Source organism: Rhineura floridana, chromosome 11, assembly GCF_030035675.1.
Source record: "Rhineura floridana isolate rRhiFlo1 chromosome 11, rRhiFlo1.hap2, whole genome shotgun sequence".
NCBI lineage: Eukaryota > Metazoa > Chordata > Lepidosauria > Squamata > Rhineuridae > Rhineura > Rhineura floridana.
Window position 1 is genome coordinate 50,875,643 of NC_084490.1, and position 20,525 is coordinate 50,896,167.

The 20,525-nt window shown below is 42.6% G+C and overlaps 1 protein-coding gene across 3 annotated transcripts in view; it reads right to left on the reverse strand.

Annotated features, from left to right (window-relative positions):
- Window positions 1–6,244: 6,244 nt before the first annotated feature.
- The window catches only part of GSDMA (gasdermin A), a 34,390-nt gene continuing 20,109 nt past the window's right edge, over window positions 6,245–20,525 (reverse strand). For all 3 annotated transcript variants that reach the window (XM_061591112.1, XM_061591110.1, XM_061591111.1), the window contains 4 exons: window positions 14,817–14,971; window positions 12,132–12,282; window positions 10,498–10,571; window positions 6,245–9,066 (listed from right to left, as the gene is read on the reverse strand). In XM_061591112.1, the coding sequence (XP_061447096.1) occupies window positions 8,791–9,066; window positions 10,498–10,571; window positions 12,132–12,282; window positions 14,817–14,971 (656 nt within the window). In that variant the 3' untranslated portion in view covers window positions 6,245–8,790. The remainder of the gene's footprint in view (window positions 9,067–10,497; window positions 10,572–12,131; window positions 12,283–14,816; window positions 14,972–20,525) is intronic.

Here is a 20,525-nt window from a genome sequence, read left to right on the forward strand (position 1 = left end):
GTGGGTTAATAACTTATAGCGAACTCCTGTGCATATTTACTCAGACGTGAAGTCCCAGTGGATGTGGGACTTACTCTCTTGTAAGTATAAGGTTTCAGTCTTACATTGCAGCTTTTTAAATCGTTGATTAACAACCCTTACTGTACAAAAGGTGTCTAATGCGTCTTACATATTCTTAAACACGTAATTATTGTATTTAAAAACAAGTCGTTTTCAGAGACGAGTTAAGGCTCATGTATTAGAAAGCATGGAAACGGGCTGTGCACACAACATACATTTAAAGCACATGCACCCTAAGGAATCCTGGGAACGGTAGTTTACCCCTCACAGATGTACAATTCCTAGCACCCTTAACAAGCAACAGTTCCCAGGATTATTGGGGGAGGTACTTTAAAGATATGCTGTGTGCAAGTTAAGGTGCCTGTATTAACTTACACACACGTTCTTCATTTTGCCTATTGTGCTGTTTTAGGACTCTGCCTCCTTGCCCCCACACATTCCCTTTCTTGATTTTTCAGAGCCATTTCTCTCTTTCTGCAGGCTGGGATCAACACTGAAACAGGAGTCAGTGTTATGTCAAACTTTATGATGGATGCTTTTCAGTTCTCAACTCTTCATTCTGACAACTAATGCATAACTTATCTCTTAAACTGCAGATTCCAACAAAGTAACTAAGTACAATCTAAGTGGAATATTGGACTTGCTTTGTTTGTAAATTCCAAAAATATGACTTCTTTTTAAACAGAGACAACCTGTTGAAAAGACCAGTCATATGCATGTTTGATCATAAATACAGGATTCCTTCCTTTCTCTTGCTGAGTTGTACTTTGCTTCATGATGAAATAACATGTGCCTAAATGCCCATCTGCTCCTGGTCTTGCTTCCTTCTGTGACCCTTGCTCCCCACCCGTTACAGCTTGTTATTACAAATATATGCTATTCTCCCTAACCTGTTATCATTATTATATTTTAAATTTGTGTAGCCTGTGCTGAAGCTTGACACAACTTACAACATACAAAACAGAAAATACAATTAAAAATATATAAATACAATTACTTAATAATGTCAGTAACTCACTCTGCATTATACATAGCTATATATCATTCATTGGCGATCACTCGTGGCCGAGTAAGATTGTCTTCCAAGATAAGGTCTTTAACAGTGGGTCCGTAAGTGACTGTGGAGGCCAATTCTGGATCCACACAGCCTCCCACAGTGAGGACATAGGTTTCCAGATGGAAGATGGTCACGATGAGGATTTGCTTGACGTGCCTTCCGCTTAGCTCGTTTGTCCCTTTCGCCTTATACTTGTGCTTCTTCAAAGTCCATAGCACCTTTGATAATGGCCGACCTCCAATTGGGACGCTCATGGGCCAAGGCTTCCCAGTTCTCGATGCTTATGTTACATTTTTTAGATTCGCTTTGAGAACATCTTTAAACCTCTTTTGCTGTCCACCGATATTCCGTTTTCCATCCTTAAGTTGGGAGTAAAGTAGCTGCTTTGGAAAACGGTGATCAGGCATTTGAACAACATAGCCGGTCCAGCGAAGTTGATGTTGGAGGATCATTGTTTCAACACTGATGGTCTTTGCATCTTCCAATACGCTAACATTAGTCTGCCTATCTTCCTAAGTAATTTGCAGAATTTTCTGGAGGCAGCATTGGTGGAATCTTTCAAGAAGTTGGGAGTGGCGTTTATAGATGGTCCATGTTTCACAGGTGTACAGTAAGGTCGGTAGTACTATGGCTTTGTAAATAAGCATTTTGGTCTCCCTGCGAATATCCCGATCCTCGAACACTATGCTTCATTCGGGAGAATGCGGCACTCGCAGAGCTCAGACGATACTGAATTTCAGCGTTGATGTCAGCTTTTACAGAGAGATGGCTGCCAAGATAAGAAAAGTGATCGACATTCTCCAGCATCGCACCGTTAAGCTGGATTGATGGTGCTACAGAGGGATTGGTTTGCACTTGCGGATGAAGCACTTTGGTGTTTTTGATGTTAAGCGAGAGGCCAAGCTTTTTGTATGCTTCTGCAAAGACATTTAGGATAGTTTGAAGATCTTCCTCTGAATGTGTGGAGACTACATTATCCGGCATATTGAAGTTCTGTGACAGAGGTTGTAATAACCTTACTGTTTGCTTTCAGCCTACTGAGATTAAGAAGCTTTCCATCTATTCGATATGTGATTTCCACACCAGTGGGAAGTTTCCCCTCAATAAGGTGTAGAATCATGGTGATGAAAGTAGCAAATAAGGTCGGAGCAATGACACATCCCTCTTTGACACTTGGTCCCATTTTGAATAGATCACTTTGAGAGCCATTGTTATCCAAAATTGTTGCTGTCATGGAGGAGTCGCAAAATATTCACAAATTTATCAGGGCATCCAATTTTCAGAAGGATGGTCCTGAGAGCAGTTCGATTTTCAGTATCAAAGGCCTTAGTCAGATCAATAAATGCCATATACAGAGGTCGGTTTTGCTCTCTGCACTTTTCTTGAAGCTGTCATGCAGTGAAGATCATGTCCACTGTCCCCCTGGAAGGGTGGAAACCATTTTGGGATTCAGGGAGGATGTCTTCTGAGATAGGTAAGGAGGCGATTTGCGAGGATCCTTGCAAGGATTTTACCTGAGGTAGCTAGGGAGATGCCTCGGTAGTTCCCACAATCTGTTCTATCACCCTTCTTGAAAAGAGTGATAATTATGGTATCCCTAAAGTCTTCCGGGATCTCCTCTCTAATCCAGATTTTTTCGATGAGCTTATGAAGTTGTTGTGTAAATTCAGGCCCACCTTCTTTAAAGACTTCAGCAGGAATCCCATCAGGTCCACTAGCTTTGTTATTCTTCATTTGATTAATGGCTTTACTGACTTCATCCAAATTAGGGGATACTGCAAGCTCATCTCTAATTTGTTGTTGTGGGATTTGCGAGAAGACCTCATCAGCCACAATAGAGTTACGATTAAGGAGGTCATGGTAATGCTCTTTCCAATGCAGTGCAATAGACTCTTTGTCCTTTAGAAGTTTGGTACCATCTATTGAGCATAAGGGATTTGTACCATAATTTGTTAGTCCGTAGATGGCCTTTGTGGCATTAAAAAAGCCCCATGCATCATGAGCATCTGCAAAATGCTGGATTTCTTGAGCTTTCTTTATCCACTTTACCCAAGCAGCTGCCGACATGAACACAAACAGATTTTTATGCACTACTTTTTTCAGTGTTTCCAAAAGTAGCAATATAGCCAGTGATGGACTCATAACAACTATCTGCCCAGTTACCAATGGAAAATAACCACTACCATCCAAGATCTGTAAACCTCTGGCCAAGTCCACCACAAATGAAATAAAGTTCCCAACTTTCCCACACTTCCTCCAACTTTTAAGCAGTATCTGCTTGTTAGTATGGAGAAGCCATACTGGTGTCAGATGCCATCAGTGAACTATCTTCAGAGCAAACTCCTTAACTCTTGCAAAGGTTGTGTGTAGCAGCTGCTGATCCAGATTTCCAGTAAATCTTTAAGGATGTCTTAAAAACCAATGATGAACAGGCTATACAAATTGCCTTGGGGAGAGGACTCCAGAGCTGCAGGGCCACAACCCATAAGATTCTGCTCCTCTTATGCACCAGCCTGACAGCTCATTGGTAGACCATACAACCTGGTCCCAGATGACAGGGCTCAGACAGATTCATATGGGTGCAGGTGGCCCTTCAGATAGTCTGGTTCCAAACCATTTAGAGCTTTAAAGGCTACTACCCCTAAACTGGGCATGGAAACCAATAGGCAGACAACATAACAGGGAGGTCATAGTTCAATGGACAGTCCCACATTTAATCCCTGGCATTTCCAGGTAGGGCTGAAGAGCCAATGCCATTCAGTATAGTCAATACTGAGCTAGATGGGCCCATGATCTGATTTGGTATAAGGCAGATTCCTGTGTTCCTGTAACTGGCGCAAAATAAGTATAAAAATGTAAATGTACTGCCTTCGATTCTGACTTAAGGTGACCCTATGTATAGGGTTTTCCTGAGGCTGAGAGGCAGTGACTGGCCCAAGGTTACCCAGTGAGCTTCATGGCTATGTGGGGATGCGAACCCTGGTCTCCCAGACCATAGTCCAACACCTTAACCACTACACCACACTGGCTCTCCAAAATAAGTGTAATGTGATCTCAATGCCTAGCTCCTATAAGTGACCACATACTGTACCAACTGAAATTTCTGTCCTTAGGACAGCTCCATGTAGAGTGCACTACTGTAGTCTAGCCTGGATATTAACTTAAGCATGTCTCACCGGGGTGAGGTCTGCCTTCTCTAAATATGACCACTGTGGAAAAATGAGCCACAGCAGGTAAAAAGCACCTTTGGGCACCTTCAAAGAGAGCTCTCTCAAACAGTGTAATTGGCCTTTTAAGGGGACTGCAACCCCATCCAGGGCCAGTTGTACCATACCATCCCAATCAACAGATTTCCTAACTCACAAGACTTCCATCTTCCCTGGATTACGCTTCAGCTTGTAAGTCTCGTAATAGCAGTAGTAATAATCACCTTCTACCCATTGTTGAGAAAGATGGCAAAAAAGTTTTTTTGAAGTGAAGTAGTGTTCCAAAGTCAATGCACATATAAAATTCAGGTTATGTGTTCTCAGGAAATCTAGCAACATGTTTAGGGAAAGGGAAGTGGGGGGAAAAACAGGATACTGACATGAGGAATAAACACTGCCTGACTCCTCAATCATGGAAGTAGATGCTTAAATATCTTTCACTGTTCCCTGAACTGAAAGCATATGCAATAGAAACAGTTGAGTGATGCCTGTTAAAATTTTGTTCTTTAAGAACATAAGAAGAGCCTGCTGGATCAGGCCAGTGTCCCATCTAGTCCAGCATCCTGTTCTCACAGTGGCCAACCAGGTGCCTGGGGGAAGCCCGCAAGCAGGACCCGAGTGCAAGAACACTCTCCCCTCCTGAGGCTTCCGGCAACTGGTTTTCAGAAGCATGCTGCCTCTGACTAGGGTGGCAGAGCACAGCCATCACAGCTAGTAGCCATTGATAGCCCTGTCCTCCATGAATTTGTCCCCATGCAGGGAGTTCCAAAGGGTACCTGCTGAAGGATTTCTAACAAGCGCAGGAGTGTTATGCACCACAATACACATTACCATGCGCGGGGGGAGAGGGGGGGTTAAGGAAACTGAGTCAATCTAAAACTGCCCCACTGCCAAAAGAGGTGCCCCCCTGCGGGGGCTGGGGGAGCGGCCGGGGTCTAGCCCGCCCTTCACCAGCCCACTCTTTGGGCACGACCCCCAACCCGAGGCGGCTAAGCGAGGGCAGAAGGGCTCAAGTTACAAAATACAGTTAACATCAGAATTTTTACTTTGGAGCAGTAATAATAACCCCAAAAACTATGAGAAAATAAATTCCTTTTTCTTGTACAATGGCTATATTAATTTCACTGAGCGCCCTCTGGTGTTAGTACTATGGAAATGTGTTCACCCATCACTGCATCCCAGATGTCAAATGTGGGATGGGCCAGGTAGCTCATATAACTGATCAGCGCTGGTTATCTTACTTGCTCATTCCAGGGTCACATCAAGATGTTGCTTCTTACCTTTAAATCCCTAAATGCTTGGGACCCAAATACCCTATGGATTGCCTTCTCCTGTATGTACCCTCCCATACAATATCCCCAATGCTGACAGTTTTTACATTTATTAGGACTGTTACTATCATTTTGGTTGCAAATAATTATATATCGAACAAATGGAAAGCTTTTTAATCTTTTTAATATCACTGTTAAAGACCTTACCCTGGAAGACAATCTTACTTGGCCACGAGTGATCACCAATTGGTAGAAGTAGCATGAACTGAAAGGCAGAAGAATTTCAGTAAATGGCTGGATTGCCAAACTCTGGTAGCTCATTTTACATGCGATGATGATGATCTTAATTTATTACCCACCCTTTACCCCGAGGTCCTAGGGCAGGTTATAACAATTTAAAATACAGCATTAAAAAGAATTTATAATCACAGCATATGCAACGCTGCAGAGCTAGCAGAGGACCTAAAGAGGGCAAATGTGCAGATACTTGGATGCCTTTCATAATGTATATTGGCAAAGGTACCCCCTCATTGATCCCGCCTTCAGTGAATGAGGCCCTCTGGAGAAACATATGTCCGCAGATTCATTTATGCTTTAATGTCTTGCAATAGAAGTGTGAACTCAAAAAGGAAAATTGGTACTGTAACAAGAACATCTATACACCAATGTTTATTAGTTGTTATAGTTTGTGTTGTAACAGAAAATAAAAAGTAATGTTTTTTACTTTGGTCTGCATTTGAAAATGGTATAGGGCTATGTTTTTATTTATTTATTTATTAAATTTATATACCGCCCCATAGCCGAAGCTCCCTGGGCGGTTCACAACAGACAATATCAAAATACAATAAAACACATATTTAAAACAATTTAAACAACATTGAAAATGGGCTTCCTTAAAAAATTTTAAATTTAAAACGTTTAAAACACATATTAAAACACTTATTAAAATGCCTGGGAGAAGAGGAAGGTTTTGACCTGGCGCCGAAAAGATAGTAATGTTGGCGCCAGGCGTACCTCATCAGGAAGACTATTCCACAATTCGGGGGCCACCACTGAGAAGGCCCTTTTTCTTGTTGCCACCCTCTGAGCTTCCCTTTGAGTAGGCACCCGGAAGAGGGTCTTCGATGTTGAGCGTAGCGTACGGGTAGGTTCATATCAGGAGATGCGTTCCACCAGATATTGTGGTCCCGCGCCGTGTAAGGCTTTATAGGTTAAAACCAGAACCTTGAACCGGGCCCGGAAACATATAGGCAGCCAATGCAGGCGGGCCAGAATCGGTGTTATATGTTCGGACCGCCTGGTCCCCATTATCAGTATGGCCGCTGCATTTTGCACGAGCTGCAGTTTCCGAACCGTCTTCAGAGGCAGCCCCACATAGAGCGCATTGCAGTAATCTAATTTAGAGGCTACCAGAGCATGGACAACTGAAGCGAGGTTCTCCCTATCCAGATAGGGGTGTAGTTGGGCCACCAAACGAAATTGGTAAAAGGCACTCCGTGCCACCGAGGCTACCTGAGCCTCAAGTGACAGGGATGGTTCTAAAAGAACTCCCAAACTACGAACCTGCTCCTTCAGGGGGAGTGTAACCCCATCCAGAACAGGTTGAACATCCACCATAGTAAACATATTGACTGTTCTAATTTTTAATGTTTTGAGCTATTTTATTTTAATTAAGTTTTTGTTCACACATGCAATAGCAAAGTACACTAAGACCTTGTAAGAGTAGGTAATCTAAAAGATGGGTCAGAAATTTATAAAATAAAATAAATACATTTCTATTTTAGAGTCAGGGACCTGAAGCTGAGAAAGAGTGAACTAGTAACCCTACAAGAACCACCTTTGTAAATATATATATATATACTTTGCAAATATATACTCCCATGTAACACCCCACCCAGTGAGCCCAAAACCTCCTTTCTCAAAAGAGTGAAGCATGTTATCACATTGTTTTATTCATGCATTTTCAAGATTTACATCTCACTTTTCTATAAAATATCCGAAGTGGCTAGCTAGACATAGAAATAGTTCAGAGGTAATGGGAAGCTATATTTTCCCCCTATGACAGAGATGGGGAACCAGTTACCCTCCAGATGTTGTTGAGCCACAGCTTGCATGATCCCTGACCGCTGGCCACACTTGCTGGGGCTAATGGGAGTTACAGTCCTGCAACATCAGAGGACCATAGATGCTCCAGCCTCAATCAACCATGGGCTCATGCACTCCTCATCCCACTCTTCCTCTTTCATCTCATGTCAGAGGAGGGTATTGAAAGCATCTGCTTTCTATTTTAAACAAACCACAGGTCCCCGAATTTGAGCATCATGAGGAACTGAGATTAGTTTAAAAATCAGAAACGTCAACCACCTCTTTACAGGCACCAAAGAGGGTGGAAGGGGAAAGCACAGCTCGTTCTTATAGAAAGGAACCGTTTCCCCATAAAATCTGAACTGGTTCTTCAATATACATAAACAAACATAGGAAAAGCTGAATGTAAAAAACATTATCTCATTATCTATAAATGAACATTAGCTTACATATATGAACATTTTATATTGTGGAATTTTAGAGGACCCAACTGAACTGAATGAGATTTCCTTTTGAGTAGATACCTATAGGTTTGTGGTATTAATCTCCTTTTCATCATGGTCTATTTGTACATGAGGTTACTTCATTTGTATCCAGGGAGGGGGGAGAAATTTGATTGTTTCCATTTAAAGCAACAAAAGTGGACATTGCTAGCCCTTATGGTTGCCAAGAGACATATACTTTGAGTCTGGAAGGATAAATGCCCACCGCCTATAATGCAATGGTCTGAGGACCTCATTGCCATTGTTACATTTGAACACTTTTAATGAACATCAATTTTGTGTGGATACCTATTTGGACATCTGGAGGGCTTATACTGATTTATACATTTAATTTTAGATGGAAGTACTGACACTGTTGTATTTACAATGTGAGCTGACAGTCTGCATTGGTATTGTTTTTTCTGTCTTTTCTTAAAAAACTGTTTTTGACACAAAGATAAATTTAAAAATTGCATACAAACTTGTGTGTATTAAGAGAAATTTGCACTAAAACACTGGTGAATTTTCATGAGGATTTTTAAAAATTGATGCGGAAGTGTGGAGAACCAAATTTAAGATAGGAAAAATGTGAAATTGAGAGAAACCAAAATTGACAGATTCACCCATCCCTATATGCAGACCCTGTTAGGCTTAAAGGTTTTTGAGCCATCCTCTTCTGTAGATAGGGCACTGAGTGCATACAGAGCCACGTAAAGTGCAGCGAGGGCTGAGAAAGTAGCAGGATTTCCAGTCCCAGTAAGACTGGATCCATTTTTTTTCACTGTCAGTCCACTCATTTCAACCATTTCTCCAGTTATATTCAGGTCCTCTTCACTTAACAGCTGGGCTTCTACAGTAAAATCTTTTTCTTTTTCACTGAAGTCATTATCTAGGATGCTTCCAACCTTTGCAAATAAGAAACACAATTAGAATTTGCTGGTCTGTAATATCAGCAATTGATCAATAATAATATCAGTGTGTATGCTGCAAAGCAACAAGAACATAATAAGAGCCGTGTTAAATCAGGCCAAAGGCCCATTTAGTCCAGCATTCTGTTCTCAGAGTGGCCAACCAAAGCCTGTAAGCAGGACTTGAGTAATGGCCATTACATCTTCCACTACATCTTGTGGAAGCAAATTCCACAGGTTTTTTTTAACCATGTGTTGGGTAGAAGTACTTATTTTTGTCTGTTCTTAATCTCCCACCATTCAGTTTCACTGGATGACTTCCAGGTTCTAGTATTAAGGTACCGGGGGGATGTCTCTATCCACCCCATGCATAATTTTATATCCTTCTATCATGACCCCCTTTAAGTCGCCCTTTTTCTTAACTAAAAAGGGCCATGTGTTGTAACCTTTTCTCATAGTGGAATTGCTCCAGCCTCTTGATCATTTTGACATCTTTTTCTGAACCTCTTCCAGTCCTACGGTGACCAGAACTGTACACATGTACACAATATTCCAAGTGTGCTTGCACTACATATATGTGTTGTGTCATAATGATATTGGCAATTTAATTTTCGATCCCTTCCTATTGATACCTAACATGGAATTTGCCTTTTTCACAGCTGTCATACAATGAGTTGACATTTTCATTCAGTTATCCACTACATCCCCAAGGTCTCTTTCCGGGCCAGTTCAGACCCCATTATATGTGAAGTTAGGATTTTTGGTACCAATGTGCATCACTTTAAACTTTTTTATGCCCATTCACTCAGTTTGGAGAGATCCTCCTGGAGCCCCTCACAATCCTTTTTTGTTCTTGCCACCCTGGAGAATTTGGTGTCATCAGCAAACTTTGCCACCTCACTGCTCATTAATTAACATCAAATTAACAAAAAGCGTTGCATGCATCATGAAAGTTATATACTGTGTGCAGCCCAATCTCAAGCATTTTTACTAGGAAGCAAGTACCTCCAAGTTCACTGTAAGAATGCAAAAGATTGCTGCCTTAAAAGTATAATCCTTCCACGTGGCTGCTAGCCATAGGGTTGTACCCAAAGCTAGTCCTACTTAGAGCAGACCCACTGAAATAATTTCAATGAGTTTACTCTGAGTAGGACTTGCATTGGATACAACCCATAATATTGGGAGGCTTTTTAGAAGGTCACATCCATATGGAATGCTCATGTGTACTGACTTGATGGGTCAGGCAGGAATGCACACTAACTGCAGCCTTTAGACTTGTGAATGTGCAGTTGTAACATTCTGCTCATCTTTAACCTCACCCATTTTCAGGAAGTATATCTCCTAATGTTTTCTCCACCAATCCCTGTTAAGCACTGCACCCTGAAAAAATAAAATGAGTTACAGTATTTGACTGGAATTCTCCCTTACCAATACCAGCTGTCTGTTCACAATCTTCTTCTCTACAGATTCTACCAGGAGCATCCGCTGGAACTCTGTCAGTTCTGGAAAAATGAGGAAAACAGTCCGAGGAATGGGTTACATTCTATGAAAAGAAGGGCTGAAGCAAAGACCTGGCAAAGTTTTGTTGTCAGCAATACTATCAATCCCAACCATATCAAAGAAAAGCATTATCTGGTGACTTCTCTCTCAGATATATTATCTGTATCCACTGAATTGTGAGTCTCTCAAGAGATACAATTCAACAGGAGCTTGTCAAATCTGTGAACATCTGGTAAGGCTATTCTCAACAATTTCACCATGACCTCATACATCTCTCTTAAATCAGACTTTGGTTGTGGTGGGAGTGCTCAAAAAATGACCTACATCTGTACTGGAGTTACTACAGTTTTTGTTTGTTAACAGAATACATTAAGAATATTTACATTGATAAACATTCCTTTCCCCCATAATACAATAACACTTCAATGGTCAGACATTTAGAATAGAAACAAGGAGTAAACGAGAAAACCAAGAAAGATGATTATACAAACAATAAATTTCCAGTTAGCAGCTGTAAGTTGTTTCACTACTGTCAAAAGATACGTGGTTAATTCCATGTCTATTCCCCTTAACAGTGCTCATTTTGGGGAGCACAGATTATTTTTTGTGGATATGTCCACTACTTGCCAAATGGAAATATACAGATCCGCTGTTGATGTCTGGCATCTCCATCATCTATCCTCTTGAAGACTGTAGAGGTTTTGTTTTTGAGGCAAGTGGAAGTCCTAGTTCTCCCCTTGCCATCTGATAAACCCATCAGCTGTGAGTTCTCCATCCCTTCTCTCCACTTCTACCTGCAGACTGCCTCTGCCCAGCTGAAGCACCCTTAAAGTGTAACTCATTTAGTTTTCCTCTGCTGTCATGACAATAAAGACGCTGAAGAGTATTTAAAAAGGACTAGACAAGTTTTGTCTATCACAGTCAGGACTGTAAGAAGCCTAGGTTGCTGTTCTCCTTGTCCATAATCTTTCCCAATTTTGAAATTTTGTAGTCCTTAAATGCATCTAAAGTCTGCAGGCATGTGTCATGTGGTTATAATTATGGTAGAAAGTAGGGCTGGACCAATCAATCTACTTCACTGTTGTTTGTGTTCATTCATAAATCTATTCCATCCTGTTTCTGCATTAATCTGCAATTTAAGGAAATAGCCACACAAATGTTTATATTTAAAGACATATTTTACACTGAAAATATGCACTTCTAAGCACATTTTTGGATATTACTTGAGCCAACAACTGCAATGGAATATTCAGTAATAGAACATTGTGGATAATTGGAATGCGTACATTAGTCTAAGAGGTGTAGATCAGGTCAGAGTTCCCTAAGATTCAGCTCCTTAAGCATCTGTATTAGAAAGTAATAAGCAAATACCACTGTGTCTCAGATTTTTGAGGGGACTATTGGTTGGCTTTATATAAAAAGATAGGTGTGAGCTTTCAATCCGTTTTTAGTTCTGGTATCTAAGTCTTAAACGTGAGCTTTCCTCCAGCTTTATTTGCAAACTGCTAGGCTGAGATCCTAGTGGAATACTTTGCTATAATAATTTGAAAGAGAATCCTTACCATCTAGAGCTCGAAAAAAGTAGAGGACTGCCTGAATAAGACATCTGAAGAAGTACCCATTTGAATCTTGTAAATTGTCCACCAAGTCTTGCAACTCTGGTTTGCCAGTCTTCAGCTTGAATTTATTATGGCTTTCAAGAGCCTGCTCCAGCTAAGAGTTTAGGACAGAGAAAATATATATATTATTTTATCTATTATGGATAATTATCGGCCAGTGTCTAATATCCCATTTCTGGGTAAGGTAATACGAGCGTGTGGTGGCCTCCCAGCTCCAGGGATTCCTGGATGAAATGGATTATCTAGATCCATTTCAGTCTGGTTTCAGACCTGTTTATGGGACGGAGACGGCTTTGGTCGCCTTGGTGGATGACCTATGCAGAGAACTGGACAGGGGGAGTGTGTCCATGTTGGTTCTCTTGGACCTCTCAGCGGCTTTCGATACCATCGACCATGGTATCCTTCTGGGTCGCCTTGCTGGGATGGGATTTGGTGGCACCGTTTTACGATGGCTCAGTTCCTTCCTGGAGGGGCGAACCCAGAAGGTAGTGCTGGGGGATTCCTGTTCGACTCCCTGGCCGTTGACCTGTGGGGTCCCTCAGGGTTCAGTTTTGTCCCCCATGCTATATAATATCTACATGAAACCGCTGGGAGAGGTTGTCCGGAGGTTTGGGGTTCGATGCCATCAGTATGCAGATGACACCCAACTCTTATTTCTCCTTTCCACCTAATTCCAAGGAAACTGTCTCTGTTCTAAACCAGTGTCTGACAGCAGTGGTGGACTGGATGAGGGTGAACAAGCTGAAGCTTAATCCAGACAAGACAGGTGCTCCTAGTCAGTTGAAAGGCGAATCAGGGAATAGGGATTCAGCCTGTGCTGGACGGGATTACACTCCCCCTGAAAACGCAGGTTCGCAGTTTGGGTGTGCTCCTGGACTCAGCCTTAAACCTGGAGGCCCAGGTTTCTGTGGTGGCCAGGAGTGCTTTTGCACAGTTAAGACTAGTGCGCCAACTGTGCCAGTTCCTGGAGTCATCTGATCTGGCCACGGTGACACATGCCTTAGGTACATCCTGCTTAGACTACTGTAACGTGCTCTACGTGGGGCTGCCTCTGAAGACTGTTCTGAAACTTCAGTTGGTGCAACGAGCTGCAGCCAGAATGTTAACTGGGGCTGGTTACAGGGATCATACAACTCCCCTGCTGCAACAGCTCCACTGGCTGCCAATCTGTTTCTGGACACAATTCAAAGTGCTGGTTATGACCTATAAAGCCCTATACGGCTTAGGTCCAGGCTATTTGTCAGACCGTATCTCCCTATATGAACCTGCCCAGGCCCTGAGATCTTCAGGAGAGACCCTTCTCGTAATCCCAACACCTTCACAAGTGTGACTGGTGGGGACACGAGACAGGGCCTTTTCGGTGGCTGCCCCTCGGCTCTGGAACTCCCTCCCTAGGGAGGCAAGAATGGCCTCCTCTGTGCAGTCCTTCCGCCGACAGCTAAAGACTTTTTTCTTCCGGCAGGCTTTTGGAACTGAAGGCTTTAAGAGTAACGACTGAAGAGGGTGCTGTATGTTATTGTTTTACTTGTATGCTCTTAAACTGGGTTGCAGTATTTTAAGTGTATGGCTAATTCGTTTTAACATCTTAATAGTTTAATTCTGTTTAATGCTGATTTTTATATGTTTTATATGTTTATATGTTCTTAATGATATGTACTTACTTTTATCTGGAAGCCGCCTTGAGTTCCAGTTTGGAAAAACGGCGGGGTATAAATAAAGATGATGATGATGATGATGATGATGATGATAATAATAATAATAATAATAATAATGCCATCCTGTTACATTAATCTAGGGATCGGGAACCTTTGGATCCCCCTATGCTGTTGACTCAACTCCCATTAGTCCCAGCAAGCATGGCCAATAGTCAGGGATGATGAGAGTTGCAATCCAGTTCTGGAGCTGAGGGCCTAATGAGAGACTGGGCTGTGTAACAAAAAGGTAAAGTTTTGATGTCGGATAACTGCAGCAGGGAAATACTGCACCTCTATTATTAAAACACATTACTGAGTGCAGAAATTTGTAGTGGGACAGGCCCATCATGTTAATATCCGTTAAGGGAGGGCAGTTAAGTCCACACACATACTACTAGAAGCAAGAAATATGGGAACAATGAGGTCCTAAGGAAGTGAAGCTTCCTGTTGTGGGTGGAGCTCTTCATGAGAAATAACCTTTTCAGTAGCAAACAGACAAAACAAAACAAAACACTTTCTCCAGTGATAAAACCACAAAACGTTCAACATAGGCATTGGTCTTATTTCTTGTCCTACTTCTGGGTTCTATTCCTAAGAGGTTCAGATTCTTTCCCATTTATAACAGGTCATATGAACGCTTGATTATTTAGAGGACATATCTGTTGCTTCAGTTCTTCTTTACCTGGGCCTCCAGGTCCCCCTGGTGCCAGTGTACTCATTTAGGTCTCTTGATGTTTTGATCTGTTGAACACACTATTTAATGTATCATCTCACTGTTTTTAGTTTATAGGATAATTCTGAAGATATAAAAAGTATTTTTATACTCTTTGTTATTTCTGTATTTTACATTATTACTTGTGAACCACACTGGGATTTGTTAATGTAGAGCAATATAAATGAAAACAATAAAATAAAATAAAATAAAGATCTTTACCTGGAGCTCCAATTCTTGCAAGAAGTCAGTCTCTCTCATTATTGCCAGAAAGCCAGTTAGAAATTTGCCACGCAAATTCACAGATAATAAAAAGAGTTCTTGATATTTTCGCTCAACTTCCCTCTGTAAGACTTTACTCTTGTTTTCCGAGACCACTGGCAACACAGACAGAGAAGGGAGAAACAGAGGTCATAGCATGTTACTCTTATCCCCAAAGGGACAAACTTCAGGGCTCCAAATTTTGGTATTATTCCATGTTACTGAAAAGAATCTACAGGTCTTGGTGTGTGAAGTTAGTAAGCTGCAGAGCCTGTGAAGTTCTTTACCTCTAGAGTATTAAAAGTTTGATTTATTGATTTGATTGTAATGGAATGATTTATATGGTATCAAGAATACCTGTAAGGTATCTTTTTCCACCATGGGGCTAATAGCAATAGTGGAGGGAAAGTTAGTTCAGGGAAATGGGTTAAACCTTTCCTCTCTCAATACCGCTGCTCTGATGAAAACTAGACCCAGCCCCAAGACTGGTTTTAGTAACAACAGAAATATTTGGAGATTGAATTATGGATCTCCCACATCTCATGTCGTTTTGCCCTAAGAATGTTAGGTTTGTAGACTTGAGTGAGAAGGAATCAGTTCCATTGGAGTGGTGGTCCAGACAATCAGATTTAATTTTTTTGATTGCTCTGCAGGCCCATAGTGGAATTATGCCTATGAAGATTACAGTATTATTATCTTTATTTATTAAATTCATATCCTGCCCTTCCTCCCAGTAGGAGCCCAATAGCAGAAAACCCATCAAGTCCTAGCCATTGCAGAAAAACTTGGAACTCTTGCTGAGCTGGTGCTCTCTCCTTTGAGTTCTACAGAGTCATGCATTATGGAACACACTCACCTATGTGGGTAAAAACAAATCCCCATGCCCCTGAGGTTCGGTCAGCCTTTACTAGGGATGGAGTTTTTGGTGTGGCAGGCCCTGCCCTGTGGAACGCCCTCCCAGTAGAGGTACAGTAGCAATAATTCCTGCCTTTTTTTAGATATCTCCTAAAAACTGTGTTATTCAGACAGGCCTTTACAATATGAATTTCTTTTTTTACCAACCAGTGTTTATTGATGTTTCTACTGATGTTTTTATTGCTTTCATTGTAATTTTGTATGGTGTATACTGCCCGGCTGTATTTTTACAAAAATGTAGTCTATAAATATTTAAATAAATATAAATAAATAAAGGAAATGTTGTCTATCCCAGCCACACCAGTGCATTGCAGAAGCATTTTTAGCACGGCTCATACTAAAATTGTAAGACATATAGCAGCTGGTCAGGAATATGGTTGCCTAACCAAGCATCCATTAAACCAGCCTTCATCAGCCTGGTGTCCTCAAGATGTTCTAGACTATAACCCCACCAGCCCTAGGTTGTGCTGTGCTTGGCTGTGTTGTGTTTGGCTGGGCCTATTGGGAGTTGTTGCTCAGAACATCTGGACAGCAACAGCGCAGCAAATGCTGCATTAAACTTACAAACCTCATAGGTCACCTAGGAAAAAAACCTGGGTACTTGCTTCTCCTTGTGCAATCAATTTTGATGTTAGTGCTTCTGAAATGTTGTTTCCTGACCCCATTTTTGAACAAGTGATCAATACGTTTGATGCCATCTGCCAAGCATTTGATTTGAGTGTCCAGGAATCTCTAATATTTTCCAGCTCTGAGTGTTAGACTAATAGATATACTACTTTCTGACATCTTTCTGGGGACTGCCCTTTACCAGGAAGATGAATGCATTTACTTGTTTTTTTTAAATGTTAAGATTTTGTTGTCTTACCTTTTTATAAATTGTATTTTTCTTTTCTTACTTGTATTTTGTATTTGAATGTATTCTTTGTGATCTGCCTTGGGGGTCCTTTTGGCCAAAAGCCAGCATAGAAATAAGCCATAACATAAGGTAACATACTTATGATAAAAACAAGTATTTTTATCTTCCCTAACCCCAGGGCGGAAATTTTTGGCTCAATGGGCCAGATCATTATCTATCCTCATCCCTGCAAGCCACGTTTGGGCTCCTGCTGGGAGGAAGGGCGGGATATAAATAAAATAATAAATAAATAAAATAAGTTTGACAGATGGAACAACTCACCTGTTAATCACCTGGCCTCATTATGACATCAGATGATTGAAAGGCGGCACGTCCTGCCCACCTGTCAAAGTCACTTACAATAACCCAATAGCTAGGTGGATGTCAGGTGCTTGGGAACCATAGGGCAAGGGACTTTGCTGGTCCTATGCTTGGCACTTGGGAAGCACTGAGCATAGGGCTGGCAAAGTGCTTTTCAATGGGCTGGAACTTGCTGCACATCAGCTGATGGGCAGTGAGTTCCAGCCTACTTCCTGTATGGTATGGCTGTGCAGACAACTCAGTTGTGCAGTCAATCCAGTGGACTTGAATTTACTGCCCTTCAACTGAGTTCAAGCCAGCTTTCTGGCAGCACGAAGCAGTTTGCCCTAAAACCACTGCAGTGATCATTTTCAATACAAACTACTTGATGCTTCTGGAGCAAGGCACACACCAACTGCCCATCAGCTGATGGGTGGTGAGAACATGCCTTGCTCCAGCAATCAGGAACTCATATTAAGCTCTCGATTTTCCTTTGCAGCCATGTCAGTACCCGCCCCACATCTGACATCACATATGATGTCAAGTGTGGGACAGGTGGGTGAGGGTTTTGAGGAATGGTCTGCTGGGTCAAATTCCCCATCCACTCGCTGCCCTAAACGTTAGTGGTATTGTTTATTAAATCCCACATTGCAGAAAATCTATTGTCCTCATTCAAAATCCTCAAAAACATCTTTACTGTTGGAAATGTAATTAAAATTTTGCTAAAATTTCAGCTCAAGAGGAGCCCAGAACGATAGTGCTGGGTGATTTCAATGTCCATGCTGAGGCTGCCTCTAGTGTTCTGGCTCAGGACTTCATGGCCTCCATGATGACCATGGGGCTGTCTCAAGTTGTCACTGGCCCAGCGCATAGGGCAGGGCACACCCTCAACTTGGTTTTTGCTCCAGATGGAGGAAGCAGTGGTCTGGAGATGGGGTAGTGGTGGATGCCACCCCATTGTCATAGTCAGACCACTTCCTGGTGAAGTTTAGACTTGTGGCTCCGATCCTTCCCTGCAGGGGTGGTGGACAGATTAAGATGGTCCCCCCCCCGGAAACTAACGGAATCCACTGGATTCCTGAATGCCTGGGGGGAGTTCCCAGTAGATAGAGCAGGTGACCCTGTTGAAGCCCTTGCCACATTGTGGAACAGTGAGGCGCATCGGGCTCTTGACATGGTTGCCCTCTAGCACCTTCTCCAGCATTGTGGAGCCCAGTTTGCACCTTGGTACACCAGTGAGCTAAGAGCAACGAAACAGGTTGGATGATGACTAGAGTGCAAGTGGCAAAATACATGCTGTGAGGCTGATCGGGCACAAGTAAAACAGCATAACTGTGCCTACTGTGTGGTGGTGAGGGCGGTGAAGAAGGCCCACTTCTATGCCTCCATCGCATCCTCAAGTAGCCATCCAGTAGAGCTTTTCCATATTGCCAGGGGTCTGTTGACATCCACTCCAGAAAATGAAATCTTAGACCCTTCAGAGGCCCACTGTGAATTGTTTGCAAGGCACTTTGAGGGTAAAGTTGCTCACCTCCGTAGCCCCATCCACATCTACTGTAGTCCCCGATGAGGTGTCCAGTGCAACATCTGCTAAAACTTCTTGGGAACGGTTTGTTGATGTGGCCTGATGACGTAGACAAGGTGCTTGTGATGATGCAGCCAGCAACATGTCCTCTCGACCCTTGCCCCTCTTGTCTTATTAAAGCTTGCTGAGGGGGTTTGACCGAGTGGATCCAGGGTGTGGTCAATGCATCACTGCGGAAGGGAGTGGTTCCAGCCACCTTGAAAGAGGTGGTGATCCGACTGCTCCTGAAAAAGCCCACCCTGGACTCATTGGTATGTGACAATTACTGACTGGTCGCAAATACCCCCTTTTTAGGGAAGGCGATTGAGAGGGTTGTGGCACAGCAATTGCAAGTACTCTTGGAATGAAACAGATCATCTTGACCTGTTCCAGTCTGGGTTCAGGCCTTGTTATGGGACTGAATCAGCCTTGGTCACCCTGATGGACGACTTTTTTCGGGAGAAGGACAGGGAGAGTGCGACCCTGTTACTCTTACTTGATCTCTCAGCGACTTTTGATATCATTGACCATGGTATCCTTCTGGGCTGACTTGGTGAGATGGGTATCAGATGTTTTGCAGTGGTTCCGATCCTATCTCCAAGGTCGTTCTCAGAGAATAGCATTGGGTGATTGTCTTTCGCCCCCCTGGCAGTTGTGCTGTGGGGTGCCGCAAGGTACCATCTTGTCCCCCATGCTGTTTAACATCTATATAAAGCCCTTGGGAGTGGTCATCAGGAGATTTGGGGCAAGGTGTCAGCAGTACACTGATGATACCCAGCTCTATTTCTCTGTAACATCTGAATCGGGAGAGGCCATGCAAGCCCTGGACCACTGCCTGGACTCGGTGGTGGGCTAGATGAGGGCCAATAAACTGAGTCTGAATCCTAGCAAGATGGAGGCACTGTCAGTTGGTCGTTCCCGAGTTCAGATAATTGGTCATTTGCCTGCTTTGGATAAGATTGTACTCCCTCTGAAAGAGCAGGTCTGTAGTATGGGAGTGCTCCTAGATCCATCTTTGTCACTAGAGGCCCAGGTGACCTCAGTGGCTAGAAGTGCCTTTTACCAGGTTTGGCTAGTAAGACAGCTGTGGCCATTTCTGGACTGGGATAGCCTATCACTGTTGTCCACGCACTGGTAACTTCCAGGCTGGATTACTGTAATGCACTGTATGTGGGGCTGCCCTTGAGGTTGGTCCGGAAGTTGCAGCTGGTGCAAAATGTGGTGGCTAGACTGCCCACTGGGACAGGGTATCGCCAACATGTCACCCCACTGCTGAAATAATTGCACTGGCTGCCCATTTGCTACCAAGCCAAGTTTAAGGTTCTACTTTTGGTGTACAAAGCGCTATACAGCTTAGGACCAGGCAAAATTTAGGAAACAGACCTTTGGTGTGGCGGCACCTACCCTGTGGAACTCCCTACCCTTAAATATTAGACAGGCGCCATCTCTGTTATCTTTTCGGTGCCTACTTAAGACCTTCCTCTTTCAACAAGCCTTTTAAGTTGAGACCTTATCCCAGTCTGCTTCTGTGTTGGAATTGCTTTTTAATATGTTTTTTAAACCTTTTTTTAAAAGATGTCTTCAAAGCTTCTTTTTTTTAAAATGTTTTTAAAGTTTTGTTTTAATGTATTTTAAAGTCTGTTTCTATGATGTTTTAAAGTGTTTTTAGTGCTTTTGTTTGCTGCCCTGGGCTCCTGCTGGGAGGAAGGACAGGATGTAAATCAAATAATAAATAAATAAAACAGTAGTCTTCCAGCTTTTCCATCCCAGGTCCCACATTTAACTTCAACCTGCTATCATGACTCTGGAGTCAGATTTCTCATCTTCAGGGTATAAGAATGAGGACAGAGTACCCTGTGCAGCCAGTGTACCTCCAGCCTGTGGATGTAAACTTGTGAACCTCAGACTTGGAGGGCTCTGTTGTAGAGTCCCCAATAAAACCAGAGCCTCTGCTGCTCCGCTGGAGTAGAAGACTGATGGAGGGGGCTGGGGTCCT